This window comes from Lotus japonicus, chromosome 2 (genome assembly GCF_012489685.1).
Source record: "Lotus japonicus ecotype B-129 chromosome 2, LjGifu_v1.2".
Lineage (NCBI taxonomy): Eukaryota > Viridiplantae > Streptophyta > Magnoliopsida > Fabales > Fabaceae > Lotus > Lotus japonicus.
Genome location: NC_080042.1, coordinates 68,987,924 through 69,014,877, shown reverse-complemented (window position 1 = coordinate 69,014,877; position 26,954 = coordinate 68,987,924). Strand labels below are relative to the sequence as shown.

At 35.7% G+C, this 26,954-nt stretch overlaps 6 protein-coding genes and 1 pseudogene across 9 annotated transcripts; 6 read left to right on the top strand and 1 right to left on the bottom strand.

Moving 5' to 3' along the window:
- The first annotated feature begins 268 nt into the window (after window positions 1-268).
- LOC130739086 (phospholipase A2-beta-like) lies at window positions 269-2,079 on the top strand. The gene is made up of 4 exons (XM_057591313.1): window positions 269-500; window positions 631-670; window positions 1,122-1,241; window positions 1,754-2,079. Exons 1-4 carry the CDS (start codon window positions 408-410, stop codon window positions 1,927-1,929), a joined length of 429 nt encoding a protein of 142 aa, XP_057447296.1. The 5' UTR covers window positions 269-407; the 3' UTR covers window positions 1,930-2,079.
- A 1,112-nt stretch (window positions 2,080-3,191) lies between these two features.
- On the top strand, window positions 3,192-8,228 carry LOC130739085 (uncharacterized). Its single transcript, XM_057591312.1, has 7 exons — window positions 3,192-3,416; window positions 3,516-3,648; window positions 3,844-3,947; window positions 4,864-5,035; window positions 5,120-5,260; window positions 5,358-5,589; window positions 5,681-8,228. The coding sequence occupies exons 1-7, from the start codon at window positions 3,385-3,387 to the stop codon at window positions 7,969-7,971; spliced, it is 3,105 nt and encodes a 1,034-aa protein (XP_057447295.1). The 5' UTR covers window positions 3,192-3,384; the 3' UTR covers window positions 7,972-8,228.
- Window positions 8,229-9,364: 1,136 nt separating this feature from the next.
- LOC130739084 (probable phospholipase A2 homolog 1) lies at window positions 9,365-11,046 on the top strand. The gene is made up of 4 exons (XM_057591311.1): window positions 9,365-9,524; window positions 9,649-9,688; window positions 9,763-9,882; window positions 10,601-11,046. The coding sequence occupies exons 1-4, from the start codon at window positions 9,450-9,452 to the stop codon at window positions 10,771-10,773; spliced, it is 408 nt and encodes a 135-aa protein (XP_057447294.1). The 5' UTR covers window positions 9,365-9,449; the 3' UTR covers window positions 10,774-11,046.
- Window positions 11,047-12,908: 1,862 nt separating this feature from the next.
- Window positions 12,909-15,091, top strand: LOC130739083 (probable caffeoyl-CoA O-methyltransferase At4g26220). The gene is made up of 6 exons (XM_057591310.1): window positions 12,909-13,224; window positions 13,590-13,662; window positions 13,795-13,874; window positions 14,234-14,378; window positions 14,468-14,599; window positions 14,702-15,091. The coding sequence occupies exons 2-6, from the start codon at window positions 13,594-13,596 to the stop codon at window positions 14,990-14,992; spliced, it is 717 nt and encodes a 238-aa protein (XP_057447293.1). The 5' UTR covers window positions 12,909-13,224; window positions 13,590-13,593; the 3' UTR covers window positions 14,993-15,091.
- A 1,646-nt stretch (window positions 15,092-16,737) lies between these two features.
- On the top strand, window positions 16,738-17,946 carry LOC130736932 (uncharacterized). The gene is made up of 5 exons (XM_057588705.1): window positions 16,738-16,776; window positions 16,933-17,469; window positions 17,540-17,617; window positions 17,718-17,821; window positions 17,922-17,946. Exons 1-5 carry the CDS (start codon window positions 16,738-16,740, stop codon window positions 17,944-17,946), a joined length of 783 nt encoding a protein of 260 aa, XP_057444688.1.
- A 1,074-nt stretch (window positions 17,947-19,020) lies between these two features.
- On the top strand, window positions 19,021-26,357 carry LOC130739082 (vacuolar protein sorting-associated protein 32 homolog 2-like; annotated as a pseudogene).
- LOC130739081 (F-box protein CPR1-like) lies at window positions 21,663-24,437 on the bottom strand. Of its 4 annotated transcripts, none has more exons than XM_057591309.1 (2): window positions 22,520-24,437; window positions 21,663-22,119 (listed from the first exon to the last, which is right to left on the bottom strand). In XM_057591309.1, exon 1 carries the CDS (start codon window positions 23,855-23,857, stop codon window positions 22,541-22,543), a length of 1,317 nt encoding a protein of 438 aa, XP_057447292.1. In that variant the 5' UTR covers window positions 23,858-24,437; the 3' UTR covers window positions 21,663-22,119; window positions 22,520-22,540. The 4 variants fall into 4 exon arrangements, with proteins under 4 accessions (XP_057447292.1, XP_057447289.1, XP_057447290.1 ...); XM_057591306.1 differs by having other exon boundaries at window positions 22,516-24,436; XM_057591307.1 differs by having other exon boundaries at window positions 21,663-22,116; window positions 22,516-24,436.
- Window positions 26,358-26,954: the final 597 nt, after the last annotated feature.

The following is a 26,954-nucleotide window of genomic DNA, read 5'->3' as shown; positions in this document are numbered from 1 at the left end:
TGAATGCTGATATTCCCAATTTCCCATCAATTGCTATACTATTAGTTAATTAACTCAGGGGTGTTGTTTTCTGCTGTAAATAAATGATTACCCATTAACGAAACATATGGAATATTGTAGTGTAGAGTTTTCCCTCCTAAGAAAAGGGATTGTGATTATATCAATCTAACTATTTTTAACTTCATACCTAAATTTAATGAATCTGTATTTGGAAATTGCAGAAGATAAAGAATCAAATACATGCTGCTATACCCCATAATGTCCAGCAACGATCTAGAGGCTGGTTTGCTAATTTCAGCTCCCAATCCCAAATAAAACAACATCGTTTTTTTTTTCCTTGAAACTATACAAAGAACTAAGAATAAGAAACGGACAGACATCAAGACCCTTTCTCCTTTACGCCCTCAATGGCTGCCTGCATTATCTCTCGCGCCACCGCCACATTCGTTCTATTATCCCTGGTTCTCGCCGTCGTCCTCCGCTCCTCCTATGCCACCGATGTAAGTCATCTCTTCTCTCACATTGTTCAGAAATTAGGATTGTTGTTAATATGGTTGGATTTTGAAGCATAAACATATAACATATGAGAAATTTGGCCATTAATTTTTCTTAATTAACTTTGGAGGACAGGCCACATGCAGCAGGAATTGCATTGCAGAGCATTGTGATAGTAAGATTAATTCTTTGTAGCATTAACATCTTTTCCTTTGCTTATTGGTTGTCACATTTTATTTGTTTCAATGTTTTTTAGCTCCATTTCAAAAAAAAAAGGTTTTTTTTGGCTCAAATTCACAAAAGCTTAAATTATTGAGTAAGAACAAATGAATGATTTTATATTATTATTTTAAACACGCTCTCTCACGCAATGACTCACTTGAGCTTTAGCTTGTGAAAATGCACATATCCACCTACTATGTGCTGAAATTCTACTTTCTAATATAATAATACTATGGGGCGGTAAAGATTAAACTCTAGATCACTTTGTCGCACAGGTTCTATTACTATGTCAAGCAAGTAATTATCTCAAAAGCTTCGGTTGTTCAATAAGTGTTACATGAATAATTATATATTATTATTTATAACGGTTGACATAAGTTACTTTTGTTGTTGTTTCATTTCAGCGTTGGATATTAAATACGGCAAGTATTGCGGGGTAGGTTATTTCGGTTGTCCTGGTGAGAAACCATGCGATGGGCTTGATGCTTGTTGTATGGGCCATGACGAATGTGTCACCGTATTCGGTACTCTTTCTATTCTTTGCTCCTACATTCTTTGTGTGCACCCGTGTTTATATCAACGTTGTTAGAATTGATTATAAATATAATTAATTTTATTAAAACTAATTAGGTAATAAAAAATAAATTGAAAGTGAAATAATTTGTAATTGGATGTATGAGAAATACCGGTTAGTTAGTGTAAATGTATGTTTGTGCAAAAAATGCATACCATGATTGTTTCTTTGATGAGTTTAATGGATATGCACTGACAGTGTAAAATAGTTTTACACAGTCATCCAATCAAAGCATGTCACATAGGAGAGATAATTACATTTGACTTTAATTTTAATTAAAAGAATAAGATATTTTCTGATTTGGCGAAATTCAATTAGATGTCTGTGTAAAATTATTTTACACTCTCAGTGTATATCCATTAAACTCTTCTTTGATTCTCCTTTACATTTTCTATTAGCTTGATTATTGAGGCCTCCATCTCGAGGATTGCTTTAAATTGATCACGAAACATGGTTTTACAGGAATGACTCACGTCAAATGTCATAAGAGATTAAAGAACTGCCTAATCAGGGAGCAGAAAACTAGGAATGTTGGATTTTCTAAGGAGTGTCCCTACAATAGAGCTGCGCCTACTATGATAAGAGGCATGGACTTGGCCATTTTGCTGAGCCAATTGAATGAAACATTTCATGATTAGTTCTAACAAAACTTTAACCGTTTAGTAAATGTTGTACACTATTTGTCATTAACAAAGTTTTCTAGATTCATGAAATGTTGATCTTATATGATGCACTTGTTGAGCCTGGCTACGCCAATTTATTCTAATATGTTGTAATTTAATTTATGATATCATAAAAAGAAAAACAATAGTTTATTTAGGCAAGGTTCTATCATATAGTAATAAGTGACAAACTAACTTCTCACATAAGTTAAGATTCTTAAAACATAAATGATTATAGATGTTCACTTTCTACAAACACATTTTAAATATATAATTTTGTGACAATTTTTAACCACCACAAAATATTATGGAGGTAAAAATGACACAAAAATGTATATGTAATGGATATCTCCAAAAAAGTGTATATCTACCTTTCATTACTCTTCTTAGAATCGTGTGCTTCGCAAATATACAACTATCTATATGTTAATCAATTCTTTATGGTCAATTTGGTTGTGCGTTAATGTCGGGTATAATATCCATGAGTGAAAAAGCTTTCCTTATTAAATATTTAATGCGGTATTTGTACTTATGCACAAGAATACGATCGTACTAGTTGTTCTACACGCTTGCAGTGAAATATCATTATTTGATTATTAAACGAACAAAACACATTATTTATCAAATAAAATTTTCTCAAAAAAATAAATAAATCCTCTTTTTTGTTAACTTTTTTTTCTTCAATGGAACATAGATTATTATTCAAATATTGTCTAATGACACTTACAACAGTGAAATTCACATAAGTGGAACTAAGATCCCAACTTCCCAAGCAACTATATTACAATAAATAACTAGATAAACAATTAAGAACAAAGCATGCTCGCTCAGGCTCATGCAAGAATCAACAATGAAAGAAAAATCATACAAAATGCTTGTATGATTTTGTCAACTTATTGTCATTGACAATCTTCTTTATTTGTTGTCAAAGAAATCTGATTGATTTATGAAAGGGCTTAACCCAAAGGTCAAAGATTACGAAAAGGCAAGAGCCCAAATAAACAATCCTCTCACGCCTGTTTGATAATCGATTTTAGTTACAAATGTAGCAAAGAGAAACAAAACAAAGAAATGAATTGACATTTGCCACCTATAAGACTTGCTATTTTCTTACTTCAAAAATTTAATTTAAATAAGATAAAATAAAATATATTAACACGAAATTGAGGTGTTCCATCCCATGCACCTTCCCGTACGGAATAACTCGTCGTCGTTAGCGTAAGCATTCTACTATTCTAGAAAAAAAATAGAAAAAAGGTTTGTTCCACTCGTATTCGCTTGTCACGTTTCTTCATCGAAACTTCAATCAAATTTCCTCTTCCTTCTTCTGCAAGATCCAATCCTCTCAAACCCCATTTTCCTCACTTCACCATCCCTGTTTCATTATCCATTCAATTCAAATCCTTCTTCTAGTTTCAGTTTCTGCAGAGCATGTTGCACAGAAGCTTCAAGCCCGCAAAGTGGTAACGCTTCGATCGAATTCAATTCATGTTGTTTTTCTGTTTAATTGGGTTGAAGATTCATTGATTGATTGATTTGAATTCGTTTCTATTTTGCTGCAGCAAAACGGCATTGAAGCTCGCCGTTTCACGCATAAAGCTTCTCAAGAACAAGAGAGAAGCTCAGGTCAGGCAACTCAAGAAGGAGTTAGCCAAATTGCTCGAGTCTGGTCAGGATCAAACTGCTAGAATCAGGGTAATTCATAACAAAAGCACTTTTTTTAATTAATTGATTATTTCACTGTTGCTCTTTTTGCATCCTTTTGTAAAGTTTATGTTTTTAGGTTTTATGTTAGATTCTAACAATTGGGTTTTTTTGTTTTTTTAATTTTTCCCCTTTTGGGTTTCAACAGTTGTTTTGTTTGACTTTTTTGCTTGTTTTGTTTTTCAGGTGGAACATGTTGTCAGGGAAGAGAAGACAATGGCAGCTTATGATCTTATTGAGATTTACTGTGAATTGATGGCGGCGCGCTTGCCCATGATTGAATCACAGAAGTATGTGAATTGTGAAATACTTAAATTGTCTGCATTGTTAAATTCATGTCACTGAATATGTCTTAATTGTTTCCAAATGTGTTTACTGAATGTGTTATTGTGTATTCTTTAAGGGATAATATCCTCTTTTTCCCCCTGTTGTGATGATCTGTTTGGAAGTTTATATTCTTTGATTTGAGCAATACCATTGAATTTGCCCATATCATTATTTTGTTAAGATATGTCAACCAAACATGTGATCATCACTTTAGGAGAATGTAATTCTATAATACTTTTAGGAATAAAAGGTAAATGTGTAACGGAGATGGGTTGAGTTTGACTAAAGGGTAGAACTTGATTGGAGATGTAGAAAATCAGATTAACTAGACAATGGGTCCTTGGGTTGGGCCTAAGTAGCAATTCATTATCTCAGTCCTGGTAACTCTGATCCTATGTGAAAACTATAGGTTTCATATCTATCTAGCTATAGCATTAATCAATGTGTTTTTATATTAATTTTTATGCTGTTGCACAATGTATTTTAGAAGAGTATTAAATGGTGCATTTGGCACAGTAGCAAAGACCCTGGATCAAAAACCATCCTCAACTGATTGTTTAATGTACTAGTCGCACCTATTAGCTTAATTCCTAATGATTTTAGGCCTGACATACAGAATATTTCATGTTTTGGGGTTGATGTTAAGTTTAAATCGATTATATGTCAGTTATTCATGTAAATATTTGCAATTCCCAATCTTTGACATTATTATTCATCTTCTTCTTTGACCATATTTGTGTATGTCTGAGGGGATTTTGCCCAATAACTTTTTCGTTCTAAACGATTGATCTTGCCATCTATAAGTTTGTTCATTATGATAGTGCATTCTCACCGCTTTGATCTCATCACAATTTCAATTTTTTTCCTGAACTTTTACAGAAACTGCCCCATCGATTTGAAGGAAGCAGTTTCGAGTTTAATATTTGCAATTCCAAGATGTTCAGACTTACCTGAGCTCATGGATGTGAAGAAGCAAATTACATCCAAGTATGGAAAAGAATTTGTCTCAGCTGCTGTTGAATTACGTCCTGACTGTGGTGTAAATCGCTTGGTAAGTTTCTCTACCTGCTTGAAGTTTGATATGATCATTTCATGTCAGTTTTTTCTTTTTTCTAATTTAATGTTGTCTTTTTAGTTGGTTGAGAAATTGTCTGCCAAAGCACCCGATGGTCCAGCCAAGATAAAAATATTAGCTGCTATAGCCGAGGAGCATAATATCAAATGGGAACCCAAGTCATTTGGAGAAACTGATGTGAAGTCTTCTCAAGACTTGTTGGTAGGCTTTTGTTCATTCTGGAATTTCTTTATTTGTTTTGATATAAAATATGTTCAATTGTATTGTAGTATTTTGACATTATTATTTATACGTTAAGGTTGGACCAAATACTTTTGAGAAGGCTTCTTTTGTAGAACCTTCTCAAGTCCATGTTCCACCTGTCCATGATGAAAAGGGTCCTCCAAGTGTACATACTTCCTCGGAACTTAAACCAATGCATGATGCATCTACAAATTCATATGAGCAGAACACAAGTAGTGCTTCTAGAAAAGCTAGTGGCAATCAGTCAACCACATCAGGCATGTCTGATCCAGAAATCAGATCTTCAGGTATTTTTCTTAGAAGAAGTTGTTTGTCACTGATCAACTTTTTGGCTTTTGCTCTGTCTATTACCTGAATATTTGGGTTTCTGTCTTTTAGGACCTGGAAATCAAGAAATGGATTTTAGAGATTCGCATTCTGGAAACAGGAGTTCTTTTCCTGTGGGGAGGCAGAACTGGAACATGGAATTCAAGGATGCTGCCTCTGCTGCTCAGGCGGCTGCAGAATCTGCGGAACGTGCAAACATGGCTGCAAGAGCAGCTGCAGAATTTTCAAACCGTGAAAACATGACAAGGCAGTATTCAAGTGGATCACATAGGTCTTCTCGCAATGAGTCAAGAGATGAAGTACCTCAAAAATATGCTTTTCATGATGACAAACATCTTTCTACAGGCTCTGTTAATAGCACCTTCCATAGAGGCAGTTCTGGAATGCACAATGAACAGGGTACTGCTAGAGAACAAGATAACCTGGTAGGATCCCCCAATGAACATTACAGGAACAGTCATCAGAATGTGGTGAAACATGACCGGTCACCTTCGGTGAAGTTTGGTAGTTCTTTTGTTGATGATACATATCAGCACAATAACTCCTTTAAGCAAGAGAATAATGACTTACATGAACTGAGCACAAAAAGGCAAGCAAGCCGAACTGAAGAAGATTTTGTTACTGAATTTCATGGTGATGATTATTTGAATCCTGAAGACAATGATCACTTTGGATATGCAAGGACAAACAGACAATATAGAAAAGCTTCCTCTTCTAATCTCAGTATTCAAAGTGATGATCACAATGACAATTTGAACTTGAATGATTGGACGACAGGGAAAAGCGCTGGGGAAGACATTTTTTTTACTGAAGGAAACACTGTGGAAACAAGTTCTTACAATGATACTTCTGTTGCATTTGATGATTCGGGTTCAGAGGATGATGGTTACAAATTTGATGTTGATCAAAATTACAAGGGTGAGCAATCTAGCTTGTTCTCCTCATCTCCTGATTACAAATCTCAAATTGATAAATTGGAAAATACAAGTTCTTGGAGGCATGGACAGAACATTGATGAGAAAGAAACAAGTTCCGATACACAGTCACATTTTTCTGTGGTTTCTGAAAGATTGACAAAGTCTGAAGTTTCTTATGAAAAAGAAAACCAGCTACCTGTCACTTTTGATGATTCAGATGATGCAGGCTCCGATAGCGAGGTGGATTTGGTTAAGTCTAAGGTTTCTGGGACCTCTAACTATGGAAGTTATGTCCTTGATCAGAATGCAAGCCATGGGGCTTTAGGTTCCTCATCAAGAAGTGATAAAAATTTGGGTACAGACAGAAAGTCTTGGTTGTCACCGTCTTCAGTTGGTTCAGATGCTGTGCAAGAGCATTTTGAGAGGGAGGTAGACACCACTACTATGACAGAAAATCACGGTCGTGATGACTTGCCCACCAATGAGCCATCTTCAAAAGGAAGAAGAAGCTCTATATTGGATTTTGATTCTAAGCGAAATATCCATGCATTGCAGTCACCTAATAATGTTGATGAGGCTGAAATTTCGGAGAAATCTTTTATGGAAGATGGTATTGAATTAAACTATGGAACATTGAAAGGTGGTCGTCGCAACAAAAGCTATTGGCAACCACCTTATATTAAGAACACCTCGGATGATGTTTCATCTTCATTGGGGGACACTGCAGTACAGAATGAAAGATCTTTGCCGACAGTGAGGACTTCAGTCAGCTCTGATGCTCCTGTTCAGGATAAATACAAGAGGGAAGTCAGCAGAGGAAATAAAAATGTGGGCTTGAAAACACATAACACATCTTCTGATTCTGATCGTTATAATCTGGTTGCAAATACACAAGAGACAAGTAGAACTACTAAACCTAGCATTCAGAAAGAACAAGTGGAAGCAAAAAAGAAGTCTAGCTCTCGAGCCCCCGTTCCTTACTTTGATTCTGATGATGGTGATTCTGAGGATGAACTTCCTAGACAAAATTCAGCCACAGCCCGTCCTGTCAGTCGAATCTCTCGAAGGACAGCTTCACCAAAAACGGGTTCAGGTTTAAGTTCGAAGAATGCTCCTTCATCTGAGGCTCCTGCGACTTCTGGTACAGGACTTGGATGGAAATCTTCAAGGGTTTCTAATGAGAGCAGAAACCAAAATGCCTCATCCACAATGAGGAGCTCTGAATCTGCAAGGCTGCAACCTTCCAGTTCTGTTCCTAAAACAGTGAGAAAAGATAGTGAAGAAGGTGAAGCGGCTTCCAAATCTCAAAATTCTGATGGAGACACTCCCTCTAAGCAGAAGGCAACTGTTCACGTTCATCCAAAGTTACCTGACTATGATTCCTTTGCTGCTCATTTCCTGTCTCTTAAGAAGGATCGTCAGTGAATTTAACGTGCTTGGGCATAGCAATTAGCAACATAGCTTGTGTTACATAGTCTAAAAGCTTTACTTTTCTACAGTCTATTTTGTCACATATAGATGCGTGATTTGAGATTCAAATTACATGAAGAATAAAGATACTGCATTCTTTTTTTGTGTAAATTGAGTGAGAATTTGGTTTACCCATTTCTTTTTTTGTACATCTCTATTTCAGGACTACTAAAAAAGTTTTGAATACGTAATTGCCTTGTTTTGTTCATTTAGCTTAATTCTTTTACACTGTTAATTCATATATACTTCACAGTAGTTATATCCTAGCGGGATTATTTGTTTGGGGAATTGGGGGGAAGTCATGTCACTCCAGAAACGTGTGTTGATTTTACATCATGTTCATTTAGCCGAAAAGTGTGAATAAAAGGACTTTTAAGAGGAAGGAAGGAACATGTAACTTTGACCTTTTTGTCTTGATAGTTGAAATGCTGTTACTTTCTTCTTCAACATTCCGACATGTTCTAGGGATATGTGATGATATAAAATACTCTTTCTCAATAGAGTCAAAATTTTGGTATAACTGACTTTTGACATGTAAGACCATCTACATTCATCATATTCACTAAAATATTTACACTTTATTTTTTATAATTTTCTATAATGTCACATCATTTACACCACTTTATTAACTTTTTGCTCCAACCCAACAACTCTTAAAAGTTTCTATAGTATATCCCACCATCAACATCACATTTGTATATTTTATATTTATCTCCATTTTAATATAATTATATTAATTGTAAGTGCTGGTAATAAATACAAGCTTACTTTTCAAGTCTAGTGTAGAGTATCTATTCCCACATACTCATCTTTGTCATGTTGGAATTGAATATGTACTCCAATGGTAATAGATACTCATATGAGTATGTATTTAACATTAGATACTTTCATTGAAGATGCTCTAATCAGAGCCTCTATGATAAAACGGTCCAGAGTCCGATCATTATCATTATCACTCCTAATTTTCTAAAAATAAGTTAAATATTAGCTCATAGGTGAATCAAACAGACACTTGCACGACGTGTTAGAAAATAATGTAAATTACCTAAGATAATATAAATTAATCTAAAATATAATAATGATATTGATTTAAAAAAATGATATTATAAGATATTATTTTTCAAATTCTAATACCCCACAACTGAGAAAAAAAATTAACTGATTTAGGAGTTCTTGTTTTTTTTTTTTTCTGAATAAATAATGTTTACACATTATTGTTAATAATACATATTTGTGTTATTGAATTGTATGCAGCTAAAATAGGGGAGGGTGGGCCTGCATACACGTTCATTGCCCACTGCCATCTAACCACGTGGCAACAATCTAAAGGGTACTAGTAATTTCGGCGTGCACTTCACCGATCTCAACCCAAACAAAACAACGTTAGATTCAATTCTCTCTGCCTCACGCGGCCTGCAACGGTGGCCGGCAACATGTCACGCGCCACCGCGGGTTTCGCCCTCCTTTCTCTGCTCCTCGCCGTCATCCTCCGCTTCTCCGACGCCGATGTAAGTCCTCCTATCTTCTCTCTCATTGCTCAGAAGTTAGGTTCAATTGGTTTGTTGTTAATCAATGTAATAGCATTACCTGAAGACATTGACCATTGTTCTTAACTATCGATCGATGATGCAGTTCACTTGCAGCAGGAAATGTATTGCAGAACAATGTGACAGTGAGTTTCTGAATTGCATTTATTCTCAATTTATATATGTGGGCACAAGCATTAATATTTGAATTTCATTTCAGCTATGGGAATCAAGTATGGCAAGTATTGCGGGGTAGGATATTCGGGTTGTGATGGTGAGAAACCATGCGATGATCTTGATGCTTGTTGCATGACCCATGATGACTGCGTAGGCAAATTCGGTATTGTTACTCTTCTCCATTCTATTTCCTTAATTTCTGTTAGTTATTAGGATTGGAAGTAGGAATATGATTCATCCACAATTATGTGATGGAAAGCATCTTTTTGTTGAATCAATTTTGTATATTGTTGGGAAGCTAATGCCTAATTCTCTGTGTGCATTCGATACTAAATAGTTTATTTGAGCTTATCTTATATGCAAGTATTCGTCAGAGCTTATGTAAATAATTATACCTATAAGCTGATTCGAGCTTATTTTCATAAGCTGTTCATATTAGCTTATGAATAACAACTTATGCTTATCCACAGCTTATTTTCAGCTTATTTCAATAAGTTTCTGAAATTATCTTATGAATAAGCGCTTAATTCAGCTGTTCACCCAAACACATCTATGATTATAAGCTTTCTATTTGATGTTTACCCAATGACATTGACATAGGTATGAGAAGAAAGGTAATCTCATATTCTTTTTAACTATCTGATTTAAAATTTCTGTGGTGTCATTAAATTTTCTGTGGTTCTGAGAAGTATACTTTGGTAGAAGTTGGAAGTTTCAAATGTAATGTAAGAAACTCAATGTAAAAGCCATTAGCTAATGCATGTTTATATTAGAAATTCCATGTTGACGTAATTATTTCTGTTATTCTCCTTTAAGTTTTCTATTAGCTTCAGATCTCTCTTCAGAAGATTGCTTTAAACTGACTAAACATGGCTTTACAGGAATGACTGATGTGAAATGCCATAAGAAGTTAAAGAAGTGCCTAACCAGGGTACTAAAATCTGGGAAAGTTGGATTTTCCAAGGAGTGTCCTTACAGTACTGCTGCACCTACGATGATAAGAGGCATGGACTTAGCCATCTTGATGAGCCAATTCGCTGAAGCCAATTCATGATCTGTAACAAAACTCTAACCCTCTTAATACAGTCCTTATCCCAATTAAAAAACTTCCCTTGATTCAGGAAAGTTGATTTTGTGGCTAGCCAATATTTTTTTTGTAATTTATTGTTATTTGACTTATGATATCATAAAAGGACCCTCATAATTTTTTTGTGCAAGGTTCTTTCATTACGGGGAGAATGAACAAAATCATTTCTCTCAAAAGTGAACATTTCACATAATGATGCTGTTAGAACATATGATATTATCATACATAGTTATGGTTTGATATTTTGATTTATGTGGAGGTGAGTGAGAGAATGAGAAAGATTGAATGCGGCTGTTTTCTATTTGTTATTACAAGCACATTTTCCACCTGTTTTAGCTACACATGACCAAACACGAGCTTCTTCCATAACTTAGAGTACATAGTCACGTTTTACTGTGATTTTTGAAAGATTGACGAAGTCTGCAGTTTCTTTTGAAAAGAACTTTGTTGCCTGTCACTTTTGAATTTTTTATGATGTAGATGACACAGGTTCAGATAGCAAGGTGGTAACGTCCAAAGTTCTGGGACATGTGATTATGGAAATTCTGACCCGATTGCAAACAGTGGGGCTCTGTGGCTTCATCAACAAATAATAAAAGTGTGGGGTACTGATAGAAAATCTTGGTTGCTACCATCTTCAGCTGGTTGAGGTGCTGTGAAAGAGATTTCAAGAAAAAGGTAGATATTACATCTGTGTCAGAATTGTTTTTTTTGGAGATGATGACCTGCGAACCAGTGAGCCATCTTCAAAAGGAAGAAGCTCTATATTAGGTAGCAGTCACCTGGTATTGAAACTTTGGAGGAATTGGACTAGTGGTGAGGGATTTGGATAGTATGCAGAAAGTCATAGGTTCAAGTCTCATGGCCATCATTGCTAGTAAAAAAAAAGGTCACTGAGGAATAAAACTATGGAACGTTAAAGGGCGGCTTTTGCAATAAGGATTATATAAGTGATCACCTGATATTAATATTACATTAGATTATGTCCATCTTCATTGGGGGACATTTTGCCTACTCCCAAAACTTTAATTAGTCATGACGCTCCTGTCCTGGAAAAATATACGTGGAAGTGAGCAGAGAGAATAGAAATGCATGCTTGAGAGCACACAACACATTTTCTGATTCTGATAGTTATGATCTGGTTGAAAACTCATAGGAAACTCCTTGCGAGTACTCATGAGCCTTGCATTCAGAAAGAGAAAAGTGAAAATTGGAATCTAATATATCTCAGTATCTCACAGGCCTCATTAGTCATTGCACTATTTGATTATGAAAATAGCGAATCTGAGGATGAACTTTACAAACAAAACTCAGCTAGTCATGCCCGGAATATCTCCAAGGACATTCATTAGCTTCTTCAAAATCTTGTTCAGGTTTAAGTTCAAAGGTTGCTTATCGGAGGCTCCTGTGACTCATGGTACAAGACGGGTGGAACTCTTTAACTGTTTGTTATGAGAGTTCATACCAAAGAGGCTTCATACATAATGTAGAGCTCCAAAAATTGGGCAGGGTTTATGCCTGCATAACCAGAAGATGAAGCATCTAAGCTAATTTCATAACCTAAAATATCCTTGGGTAGGAACTTATGTATTCAAAGCACTAAGCTTATTGTCACACACATTCAAAGCTAGTTGATTAATGCATATTAGGAAACTCGCTCGAAAGTCATGGTGGATAGAAGTAAAAGCTAAGGTGCTACGTGTTATTTATCTTTTTGTATACGCTGAATCAGAACATAGGTTTACCATCTCATTTTAGAATAAAAATCTCGTGTCTCCAACGTGTATTTCATTCTTTGTCTCACTCTCACCAATAACATTTTTCCATATTGACTCTCGGCCTCCAGTCTCATTTAACGGTGTTATGCTCCTTCTCAGATTTCTTCTTCACCTTAGATTTGTATTGGTATTTCTTTTTCAAAGAAAAAAGTCAAGTCAGCAATGTTTATTATCTTTTCTCATTTTTTATTAGTTAACATGTATAAAAAATATTTTTAAAAAGATGAATCTGATCTATTTTTATTAATCCTCGTAACTCTACATATACTAATTAACAACGTAAATGTTGGTATAGAAGAAAGATGGCTCAGTCTAAGGAAATGTTGAGACAAATTCAATAAATGGATCATTCTCACGCGTGAAGTGACGAATCTCTATCCTGAAATGTTTGTTTTTCTATGTGACATAATTGATATCAACATTTAATATGGTGGAGGATTGTTCAAGGTGAATGTTACTATTATAAGCCGCCTCCTTTGACAAACAAACACAGAATAGTCTTCACTCAAAATTCCTGTGTTACTGGATCTCGAGTAGGTGATATGTATATAGCCCCAAGCAGGTTCAGCTTCTATCACATACTTCTCTACAACTTCTTCCCTGAGCTCTTTTGAAGTTACCATTTCATATTAATATTTAGGTATGTCTCTCTTAAACTTGTTTGTTTCTGTATCAAAGCATTCTTAATTCAACCAACTCTTTCAGGTCCTCTGTTAATTAAGTCCATAAATAAAAGTCATCTTTGCTTAATTTTATATAGCAAACTTAAATAATTTCTATAACTTACTATTGCACCTCAGAACTAAAGGGAATCATAGCCAGGTACTATATTGAAGCACTAGAAAATTATTAATTTTGATCAGTTCATAGTTGAGGGGATAGCTTGCAAACATGTTAGTAGAATGCACATGACTTGATAGCATCTAGAACCTCTCTCTTTTCCTTCTGTTCTCTCTGTGTTTGGAGGGGCTCATAAGTTGTAGTGTTGTTATTGGTTGGTTGCAGAGAAATGGAACACATTAAAAATCCATCAATTTACAAACAACCAGTCATACTGCAGAGCGAGGACTTAACTAAGGTATGTCTGCAAATTTATCTTGAAATTTTTCCTTGTTTTCAGTCATGGCACAAACAGATAAATGTATATCTTGAAAACTCATATATCAATCGTATATTCATGTCTAACACAACATGAACAATGATATGACAGTATATACTAGAGACTGCTGTTTACCCTCGAGAACCACAACCTCTCAAAGAGCTGAGGGATGCCACTGAGAGTCACCCTTGGTAATCATTCAGCCTTTTGTTAATTGTGATCGACTTCCACATTTGATTTGAGATTAAAACAAAACTAGGTGCATGTTTGGATACACGGTATAAAACCGGTGATGTCCAAATCACAGTGGACAGTCACAAAAGATAAGGGAAGTTGCTTCTGTCCACCGTGAGTTTGGCTGACCATAGTTTTCCACCGTATCCCAACATGCACTAGAAAGGTTTCAACCTGGTAAGGGATGAGGGATGTCACTGATAATCAATCACCCTTGTTAATTATTCTGTCTGCTGCAATTGTGACTTCCCCATCTGATTTGAGACTGAAACAGAACTAGAAAGATCTCAACTGACTTGTTTTCACATTCTTTCAGGGGTTTCATAGCTACTTTACCCGAAGCGGGTCCGCTAATCACCATTCTTCTGAAGCTGCTGAACCCCAAAAAGACAATTGAAGTGGGAGTGTTTACTGGATACTCTCTTCTCCTCACTGCACTCAACATTCCTGATGATGGAAAGGTTTGCATAGAGGATTTAATTTCCATAGATATCCTAGGTGGTCTAATTCAGCGATGCCTACTTGAACTAAAAATTCATTGATTTTGCAGATAACAGCCATAGACATTGACAGGAAAGCTTATGAGGTTGGATTACCAGTCATAAAAAAGGCTGGTGTGGAGCACAAGATTGATTTCATAGAATCTCCAGCTCTACCAATTTTGGATAAACTGCTAGAAGATGTAAGCACGTTCCTTCTGTTTGTCTTAGATCTGTTACCACTTAAAGGTTCACATTGGTTTTTATCAGCTGATTTGTGACTTTTTAAAACTTTTTTGTCACAGGCTGCAAATGAAGGAACTTTTGATTTTGCCTACATTGACGCTGACAAAGAGAACTATGTGAACTACCATGAGAGGCTCATAAAACTGGTGAAGGTTGGTGGGTTGCTTATATATGATAACACACTCTGGGGTGGTTGTGTTGCTTGGCCTGATGAGAAAGTTCCACCACACAGTATGCCAATGAGGAATGCAGCAATTGAATTTAATAAAACAATCACAAAAGATTCTCGCGTCGAATTCGCTCTTACTTCTGTAGGCGATGGCCTCAGTATTTGCAGGCGTGTTGCCTGAGTTTTATCCTCATTATCAGAGATTATATGTTTCATTTTATGTATTTGCAGTATACGATGTTGGTCTACATGAATAAGATTGCATTTGCTTCATGTTAAATTCCTTGAACCTGTTGTCCTTTCAAGTTACCTTCAACTTTGTTGTTGGGACCTCTACTTTATTTTCATGAAGTTAACTTCTCTAAAGTGAAAGACTCATTTTAAAAAACAAAATAAATGATACCCATTAACTAAACAATTAACAGTTGAAATTATTGTCAAATACATGCATGTAAATTACAAAAAAAATGAAATTACTTGAATATCAAGCCTGAATTTTCAATCAAACAGCAATTATTCTTCACTTTACTCTTTAAAATGAATCTGTCAATCTTATTTTGAGGTATAACCTCTCTGAAAGATGGGCAATTCTATTTAAGTATTTTGTGACTCAAGGAAGACTCCACTCTATGGATTGGTAATGGCTTCAATAAGTATTCAACTCAGAGAGTAACTTGGTTAGTCCAAACTTTGGTATAATCTCGTCTTGAGCTTTACAAATTTGCAATCAGAATAGTGAAATCTAACCCACTAATTAAGAATGCAAGTGGAAATTTCAACTAAAATATGTATTCAACTAGACTTTGCAATTTGATGGTAGCAAACGGCTATAATTCAATGAAAGGAATTATTTATACAAAAACGTTTCTCCAACATGAAATTCAGCATTTGTTGGGAAAATATTAAACTTATTACAAACAGTGAATGAGTTGATAAACTTTTCTAATCTTATTTGCTCTAATTCATTAAACATTACAATCATCATCGTAAAAAAAAAGAATAATCATCACCGAACACTTATATCAATTGATATGAAATTGTTCTAGTTTAAGCTGTTGTCTCAAATTGAAGTCTTGTGAACGCACCTGTGTTAAATTATTGACTCGAACACAATTGTCTTAAAAACAACCTAGGAGAAATTCCATAACTTCCAAGAAATAATCATATGACAATCTATAAATCCTAAGCAAATATAAGGGGACAGTTAAACCCTCTGACTCATGTTGGTGGAAAGATCTCAATGCGTCTTGTTTCGGCAACAATTCTGGTGGCTGGTTCGATGAGGCTCTTTGCAGAAGGGTTGGCGATGGTGGAAAGTTTCTATTCTGGGAGGAAGATTGGTTGGGGGCGGGAGTATTTAAAGAGCTATTTCCTAGACTCTATCTGTTGTCTTCTCAACCAAAGGCAACGATAAAGGAGATGGGGAGGTGGAGGGAAGGTGTTTGGCTTTGGGAGTTTAATTTGCTGAGACAATTACTTCAAAGGGAAACTGAAAGTGTTAATGAACTTTTGCAACCTAGGATGCACGAGTACGGGTACGGTACCGGATACGGGTACGGTACCGGGTACGGGTGCGGCATTTTTCAAAAAATTATGGGTACGGGTACGTTAGTATATATATATATTTAATTATTATATTTTCAACATATTAGGAGAAAATCTGTACAATAAAATCTTAAAATTCACATTGTTCTAAAAAATAACAAAGCAAATGGAAGAAATTGAGATTTTTACATGATGCAAGAAAGAAAACTCAAAATTGAGTAACTTAAATTGACTAATAGATTGATGCAAATTGAAGATATTAGTAGAGTATATAGGCTTTTATGTGTAATAGTAGTAGAGATACAAAAAAGTACCCAAATGATACCAAAAAACTACCCAATCAAATTTTGGTATAGATTGTGTATGCATTTTTAAGTACCCATGAAGTACCCAAGAGTACAAGTACCGGGTATGTACCGGGTACGGGGGTACGTTGGCCAAACTGGAGTACCCGTGCATCATAGTTTGCAACTGATTTCGTGCTTTTCTCCTGCAACTGTGAGATGTGATGAGTGGTGTTGGACTAAGGATAGTTCTGGAATTTATTCTGTATGTTCTGCATATGAATTTTTGCAGGGTAGGGTCGAATCCTTAGCAGTGGACGAAAGGGTGTTTACCAAACTGTGGGCAGCAAAAGCTCCTTCCAATGCGCTGGCTCTTTCATGGAAGATTTTGAATAACAGGATTCCAACCAAGGTGGAACTAGCAAGGCGTAACGCTTTACCAGGAGGATTGAATACAGCCTGTGTCTTGTGTGCTGACAGTGAGGAATCTATTGCTCATTTATTTCTGTCTTGCAATATATCTTGGAGGATTTGGATGCAAGTATATAAGTGGCTGGGCATGTCAATGGTTCTCACTAATTCTGTAAGTCAACACTTTCTACATCATGTGATTCCGGGTATTAATGGTAGAGGAAGTAAGGCTGCCTCACTTATTTGGGTAGCCACTGTTGGTGTCATTTGGAATTTAAGAAATGGAGTGGTTTTTAGAGGGGTTTCAGTAGACACCGCAAGAATCCTAGATAGTATTCAATTCAGAACCTGGCTGTGGCTCAAGGCGAACAATTCATCATTTGGGGTGTCAGTTTATGAGTGGATTGAAAACCCAAGAGTATGTTTGGAGATGCTATAATTGGTATTTTTTTCGGTCTGTTGTTTTTTGTGTTCAACTCTTCTTTCAGGTCATGTTTATTGCAAGGAGGGATGTTACTGGAATTGTTAATTTACTCTTCGTGGGGGCAGCTAGCTTGGTGATCCCTGTCAGTACTTTGGCGTGGAACTTCTTTCATTCTTTGTGGAGCTATTTGATTTTATACTACCATTTGGGATTTTTGCTGCATTGTGTCATGATATCCTTAGCTGAGTGGCATACGAAGATTATTCATACAGAGGGGCTTGCTTGATTGCTTTTGTATTTGGCAAGTTTATTTAGAGTGGGGGTTTTTGATTATCACTGGTTTATGGTAATTTGGGCTGGTTGTATGATCATATGACTTTGTATTTTTAGGCCCCTTGGAGATTAGTCTTTGATATTAGATCTTTGTACTCTTTTTTCTTGTCTAGGTTTTCCCAAGAGAGTTTTTCCTAGAAAGGTTTTAACGAGGCAAATTTCTTCTATCTTTCTCCTAGGGGTAGCGGGTTTAGTTTAGAAGTTGTTTGGGGGTTAATCTGCTGTATCTCTACTGCTTCTTGCTTCTGTAATTTTTTTCTTTCCACTTGTATTGGGTTGAAGTACCCGTTGTACTTCTATTCAATATATTTTTCATGGCTTATAAAAAAAAACGAACCATATAACTTAATGGTGTTGAAATTCAACATGTGCTGGTTGTTGACTAAGCAAGAACTCAGTCAACCTAGTACACGAACGAAGGATAATTTTAACCGAACAAAATATGTTGTAATTAAGTGATCAAAATATTAAAAGCAAACAATTAAAAGGGGTGAACAATTTTTAGTATCATATATATATATATATATATGGATGGCTGATAGACCTTGTCGGCCACGCCTGATGATTTGCTTTTGATCTTGAACAGTATGTCTTGTCTTTTCTGCAAAAATATTTTCCACTTTAGTAAAAAGAGTGGAATCCCATGTTGAAGCAATCATCTTCATTGTCTTGAAGATAATTATTTTGCAAATTGAAAGAAGCTTCGTCCTCTAGTGAATCAGATTTCTGACTTCCAGAGACTAACTCCAATCTTGATCTGAACTCTTCTTGAGATGTAGCTGAAGCTAGCTCAGCCATAATCTTTGATTTTTCTTGTAAAAATAGGGCCTCTTGGTTGATTTGAGGCGTAGAGGGAGTGCCAATTAACTGGTTATATATATATATATATATATTTCATGAATAAATCATGGTAACATAAAATGGATTCTATCTAGGAGATAAATTGATAAATAAATTAAAATAACGCGCGCCATGTGAAAATGAAGAACACACACAGAAAACAAGTTTGAAGGTTAGCTGGATGTTGAACCTCAGACACCATAACAGAGGGCAAAAGCAAACTGAACCAACAACATCACTCTGCCTTTTTTTGCCTTCTACCCCACTCTCCAACTCTTGTGCATTATCATTCATTCTACGACTGAAATGGTTTTGATGGAATTTTGAGCGTTATAGAAGACCCGTTCACGAACTAGGAGCATTTAATCCATTGATTTGATAGTAATCATGTTTAGCAAGATGTTTGCAAAACCTGGAGAGGAAGACAGAGCTGTTGCAACTTTGGACAAGTTAAACGAGGTAATAGTTCCTTCTTGGTTTTCCATTAACTAATTTGTCATTTTTCCCGCTTGATGATTTCATTTTCTTTTTTTTGTTGGAAATATAAACAGCCATCCTAAGCATAATTCATGAAATAAAAAGAAAAGAGTAAAATACACTCACCCCCTCAAGATTTGCAAGAATGACACTCCACCCCATTCTTTTTAAAAATCTACACTCCACCCCATTTTTTATAAAGGCAAATTTTAGTGACGAAAACAAATTCCTCACTACTAAAAATTAATTACTAATTAGTAAAAATTTAAATAAATTTAATGCATATACACTATCATACATTAATTTATGAAAATAATTTTACTGAATTAAATTTAAAAAAACCATTCACTCTGTCTGTTAAGTCCACGTCCCATCTATCTCCAAATCATATTTCTCACCACAAACGGCCACCACCAAGCCTTTACTCCCTTTAACACGGCTCCACTGTCCCACAATGTGAAACCCCATGACACCTCCATGCCTCAAAGTTTTGTTGCAACCTGAACCCCAGAACGTGAATCGCACATCCCTAAAGCCACTTGTTCAACTACTTCTTGTGAATTTCACCCCTTGAAGTTGTGAGCGAACGCTCTGTTGGTCTTAGATATTGTTGGATTTTGTTAAAAACGATGCTCCACCGCCTCGTTGGGCTCTAATAACCTCAGATCCACTTCATATTTTCATAATTTTGTTTCTCTATTTTCTTCACCCATTTGTGTTGCTTTTTTGGCCTACAACCCAATTTTGAAAATTGGAGGTATAAAGAGATTATTTTGATTAAAATTGAATTATTACCAAATATGAAAACACAAGCATGTTTCACTATGTTCGAGATATGGTTTGTAAATCGGGCAGGTGTGCTATTGCATAATTTGCATTATGAATTTACGGAGGAAAAACGCGATTGAGAGAATGAGGAGGATTGTGATGTTTTCATTTTTAAATTTATTGGATTATATTGATTTTTTTTTTTGAAATTATTGATTAACAATTTAAATAATAACTAATTATTAATGAAAAATATTTTTCGTCACTAAATTTGCCTCTATATAAAATGGGGTGGGATGTAGATTTTAGATAAGAATGGGGTGGAGTGTAATTCTAACAAACCTTAAGGGGGGTGAGTGTACTTTACTCAAAAGAAAATTTAGTTAAAACTTGTATCAAGGCTTGCATGACATAAAAAATTGTTTTCTTAAGCAGCTGCGATATATATCCAATGCTTCAACGTGAAAGCAAGGGTTTGAGGAATAATAACATGTTTGGATCTGTATCGCTTTCCTCATATTCATTGATACTTAAAAAGGCACTTACATAAGTTACTCCCCGAAATTGATTTTGACTTGTTGAAGTATTTCTAAACAAGTAAACATGTACTAAGTCTCATTTCTACTCAGAAGCAAATTCTTAGACAAATTTGATGCATTGGCTTGACTTCTGATGTAAACCAAACATGTTTTAAAAGGTAGACGTGATGTATACTCCTGCACAAACACTAGGATTAACATATAGTCACTTATTTAGATGTACAGGTGAATATCCAAAGTTGTGAATTTCGTTTGCAAGATAAATGATAATGTGGTTAGCTTCATGGCTAAGACATAATGTGTTGAGAATTGCTTCGAGATGTAAACATTAGTGTGACCAAAAGGATCATGGAAATGAAACTCCAGACTAGCCACTAACCATGATGAATAATTCTGGGTCCAGCAATTTCATCAGAAATTAAGAGAATATTTGGAATTTTGGATCAATTTTCTTCCCTTATAATTCTGAAAACCAAAAGCTACTTATAAAAGCTTCATCTTACACTTGATTCTGAAGTACGTCTCAAAAAAAATTTGAAACTACCTGACTCAACTGGAATTGGGACTAAAGACAACAGCAAAAGAAGCAACAAACAACCATAACACAAATTAGATATAAACGAACCCGAAACCACAAAACTCAAAATTGCAAGAGGTAGTTTTATTTTCCATAGAAAAAATGCTTGAAAGCTTCAAATTGGAAGCTACTATACCAAAAATGCAAGAAAATTGACAAGCAAGGAAAATATCAAATCATCATCATAAGACACCACCCTCAGCATATACAAAATAGACAACTATTTTTATTTATATAGGGGGGGGGGGGGGAACAGAAGCTAATTAATCATTAAAATGTTCCCACTGTCTTAAAAGACTTGTGAACATGCGTTAGAATGTCCTTATCTCTATTCCACTCTGGAGTGGAAGCGCTAACAGAATGAGCATAAAGCTTGTTCTGAGCACATATCACTGAGATTATGCTATGAATACCAACCCCATCAATCTCATACACCTGTCCCTTATCATTCTTCACACAGATATGATGAAGCTAAAAAAAAAATTCAATACTTGCACAGTTGCACCATCATTGCCATACCTACGGCAATCAAATATCTTTACAGATATGGTGAAACTGGATATGACAGATACCTTATGAACATTAGGATGATCAAGTGGTTAAAATGACCTGATGGGAGATTAATCTATGTCATAACTTGATTAGTTTCAAGATGATTAAGATTGACAATATCACCATAACTTCCAAGTCAAAATGAGTAACAGCAAATATCTTACAAAAGTCAGGAATTATTTCAGTAGAAGAGGTACTTAATTACAGTACAGATAAGAAGAGATCAAACCTGAAAACCATATTAACGACAATAAGAGGAACGAACTGCAACTACAATAACAATATTAAAAGGGAAAAAAATAAAGTTGCTAAATAGCATGTACTAACTCCTGCTAGGATTTCCTAACTCATACTTTAAAATATAATTCGAAAGACTGTATCGACTCCAACTTACTGAAACCACGACTAAGAAAACACTACTGAAGCGAGATGACTTAACATTGTATAAGTAACATTCTCTTCCAAATGATAGCTCTCTTCTTGCAATATCATCATTTGAAGGCAAGCCAAGACATCAAGCATAACTGTGTAGAGCATTTTTGCACCCTTCATGGCCTGCTGGAAAAGATGAGCTTATTTTAAATGTCACCATATTATAATTTATAAATCCTACAAGATCTTAGTTTGAGAACTGATATTTAACCCAAGACCTTGTTTTTCTTATATGATTTTCCACCAAAATTGTCTTTGATCATTCTAAGCAAAGGCAACACCAAATGAATTTCCTATCAATTAGTAAATTCAGTCCACCACCAAACCTCATCTTTCCTAGCAATTTCAAGTGTCACACTTATTTATGGAGAAAGAAATATAGTCACTTAAGAAGGAGAGAGTACAAGATAGGTTAAGGAATCATCTTCTTGTATAATTTCCTCTTCACATGACTTCTCATTTTTCGTTATGCTCAATAAATAGTAATATAAATAAAATGGTGAAAAGGATTGAAGAACTTACATACACTAATTCTTATTGGCAGTTACTATTTGTCATCTTCACTTGACTTCAACAAGGAACTCAACAGCTGGTCATCATCACTTCCTTCCTCAAAGAAACTCGTCAGCTGCTCGTCTTCTCTTGCTTCCTCAGAGTCAACACCTTCTTCCTCAAAGTCATTAGGGAGTGATAGTAAACTCTCTCTATACATACCACAATGCATTAATTCCCTTCTAAACGCACCACAATGAATTGGAATATATTCATATTTATCGGGTTCAGGGCGAGCTGCACTCAGATCATGCAGCCATCCTTTGTCATCAAGTATCATTAATCTCCCATAGCCATTTGATCCAAAAATTCTTCCATGTTTGGTGAAACATATTGGATAAAAGACATTGTAGGGAATGTTACAAGTCGAAAAAGCAAATAACTTAGTCCAAGATGACTGCACTTCATATGTTTTCATCATCCAAATCTCAGCCATTGAAGTCATGCTACCTGGGTAACATAGGCAGAGACATTCCCTCATGACCCTCAAACAATATTCTTTATGTTCTAATTCCCCGGCTAAAACTTGCGGCAATGAAATCTCCGACAAACTCCTTTCAACCAAATCAAAGACAATAATCACATGAAGTTTGGTTTCGTAAGAGATAACCAACCAATGCAGCGCCTCGTTCAACAAGCACCCGGCTAGGCATTCAACACGATCCGAATCCAATTCCACATATTGAACATCACTAGCAACCTCAGGGCAAGACCAGGCATTTTTTTTCGAGGAAAAAATCGAAATGCGAGTAGGATGATCAACTATAGCGCGCTGATCATCCTTGAGATAGTGTTCCAAATCAATCAATTCTAAATGAACAACCAAATAGTCATCCCTTGATGAATCATACCCAAAACCATGTACATTATAGTACAACTCTTCAATGACTTCAAATTTTTTATGGACACCAGTTGATGGATTCCACAGAAAAGCTTCACCACATTGATAAGCTACAAGTATAAACCCTCTACAAGAACCTAAGAACTCAACAGGGTTCCACGGAAGACGGGGTGATGCACGCGGATATTCGAGGTTTACTACAGCAGAATCATTGTGAAGTGATGGTGCATCTACATCTATGGATTTAATGTCACAAGCGTAACCTTCTGTGAGGCATCGGTGGGTTGGAGAAGCAGCTAGGTCAAAATGGGATTCACCGAATTGGGGATCGGAAACCAGAGAGAGCCATGATTTGCAGACGGATTTGAAACGGATCAGAGATCGAACTGGTAATCTCAGCAGGATTTGAACGATCAAATCGTGAGGGAGAGTGATGGTGGGGATCTCGGTTCTCCTTCGGTGGCGGTTCATTCTTCGCCGGTGGATAGAGCTGATAGGGTTGAAGGCTAGGGTTTTTCACAGAAAAGTGAGGTAGAAACCAGAAGTAGCAGTGAATTTATGAGCAACAAATTGAAACTTTGGACAATTTGGTCTTTTTACATTATCTTCCGTTAGTTTGGCTTCGGTCACCACGTGGCATGCCTCCGCGACCGCAGGTTGCTTATCAAAGTACTTACAGATGGCTCACGATGCTCTCACATCGACGACACGTGGAATAGAACGCATAACTTTCTGATGGAAAATTGTTCGTGTTTATCAATTGAGTCAGCATGTGTATGCTTCCTTGCCTCGGCTCATTCACTGTGTTACGCGAAGTAATAGTTAGATCCGATTTGAGATTCAAGAGAGTTCAAATAAAAGAAACTTATGATAACAGTTCAATTAGATTAGAAGGGTAAGTTACAATTAAGAGTTGTTGGATTGGGCAGAAAGTGCAGCTATATCTAAAAATATAAATATGGCTTCTGCTATGCTATGTGGTATGTGGATACATGTTGAACATAATTGTTTCACTTTAATGAACTATATTGTTCTATTTTGCTCATTATTTATTGTCTTGCAGCAAGACTTGATCTGAATAGCAAGTGTTTTAAGCAGAAATTTACACTTTGAGGGAGAGAATTTGACCATTTGAATGTGTTGTTCATTCAATTATGTAGACACTTGAAATGCTAGAGAAAAAAGATAAAGTACTCCTCAAGAAGGCTGCAGCTGAAGTTGATAAGGCCAGAATTCACCAAGGGAAAGAACAAAAAGGGCAAGTTAATTTGTGACTCATAAAGTGTGCTTGTTTTTACTTGCATCATGACATGTGATATGAGTGTTGATTTAATGCAGCTGCAATACAAATATACAATGTTTGAAGAGGAAGAGGTTATATGAGCAGCAAATTGAGCAGCTTGGAAATTTTCAGTTGCGTATTCATGACCAGGTCTAAATGCAATTTTGCATATTGTAACAGTTCAGAATGATGATTTAGGTTATTAAGCTTCTTTTTGCATCTTATGTTGGTAATCTTTGTCACAGATAATAATGTTGGAAGGTGCTAAAGCCACCACGGAAACGGTGGATGCATTAAGAACTGGAGCAGCTGCCATGAAGGCTATGCAGACATCAATGTATGTAGCGCTATTTATGTTATAAAATGATCACACTGAAACATTATCTTATATTTTGTTACAACTCAATTTCATGCTCTTTGTATACTATGTTGATGAAGTGTTGATTTTGATTTATGGCATTGTGGAGTTTGCTACACTTTTTTGCTCTTCAGGAATATTGATGATGTTGACAAGGCAGTTGATGAGATCAATGAACAGAATGAGAACATGAAACAGATTCAGGGAGCATTGTCTGTTCCAATTGGTGCAGCTGCTGATTTTGATGAGGTCAAATGCTTATTTTATTTCTACTATATTGGTTGCAGACAACTGAGACAAGATGTTTGTTCCTTTTATTGTAGAGCACTAATTAGTAATTAATGCATGCCCATGGAGCATTCTGATTTATTTATTTTGCCTATTTCAGGATGAATTGGAAGCAGAACTTGAAGAGCTGGAGGGTGCTGAGTTGGAAGAACAGCTTGTTCAGCCAACAACTACAGCTCCTGCAGCCTCAGTACAGGTCCAACCTGGGCCACAACAACCTAGTCCCCCTGTTCCGGTGAAGCCGACACCTGAGGAAGATGAATTGGCAGCTTTGCAGGCTGAGATGGTACTTTGAGCAGCTTTCTTAATTTTCTTGGCCGTGACACAGAGTCAATTTGTTTTGTTATTACTTAATAATTATCAATGCATTAGTTTGCTTTAGGATAGTTAGTTAAATTTTTAGTGTTGCATTTGATATGGGAGTTAAATGGTTTGTGGAAAGGCCATTTTCATGTTGGAATACGATCTTTGTAGAGTTGAGTGTACTTGTACTCATTGGTTTTGCCACTTGCTTTGATAAAGCCAGAATGATTTTGCAGGCATTGTTGTGCATGTAACCACTATGATGTGAAGACTTCACATATCTGTGTGCATTGCCATTTATTGATATGTTGGGATGTATGTTTTCTTAGCAAGCAGGAAACTAAACATAGCTCAAGTTGTGCGGTTATATTCTAATAATCCTAGTGATCAGATGAATCTGACCAAACACTCGGATAAGTGTTAAGAGAGGTGGGAAACATTGGAGATTTTTTGGGTGGATGATAATTTGAGTTAAATTTCTCAACCCCAAACACATAAAATTTCAGTTCAGTTTGCTTAGATCACATCCTTCATTATTTAATTCAGTGTTCAGATAGTTGTGTTTGTCGTCAACTCAGAATCTTAGCAACCAAAGGCAAATTTAACGTTGCAAGCTACTTTGTGGAGACCACACACGATGTACATGTTCTCCTCAAAAGTCAAAAGCAAACAAAAGTTGCTTATGGCATTTTGCCAAAATTTATTGAGACTAGGAAAGTAGGGTTGATTATTGATTAGAAATTTACAACCACTTCATTCAAGAAATAAAAATTGACCAATCTGCACAAATACATGATCAAAAGAATTTCATTCCAAAGAATAGAGTTCAAACAAATAAATACAAAAGAAAAGAGAACTAAAGGGAAATCAAATCATGGTGAATAGATGAGTGAGTCCAGCTAGCCCTTCAGGTCTTCCCAAAGATTAGTTAATGAATGATGTAAGTAAGGGCCAGAGCTAGCATCATTAGCACATAGGCAACTCCTTGGTCCACTGTTATCCCTGCAAAACACCAAATAACATCTTCAGTCATCACCCACAAAATAAATGGCATAGAGAATATAAGTAGGACATACAAACTTTTATAGAAGAAATATATAATTGATAGATATGATATGTATGTCTTCTGTTACCAAAAGAAAAAAAAAGTAATAAGAGAAACGAATTTGAATTCATTTGCTGTCAATAAAATTCTAAGAAATCGATGAATTTTACTGTTTAATCAAACTTGGTCCGCTCAGTTTATATGAGTTGTCCAATTTTGATGAAACATATGAGTCATCGCGTATCACATTAGTTGAAAGTGTGAATTTAGGATTATGCAGAAAACCCAAACC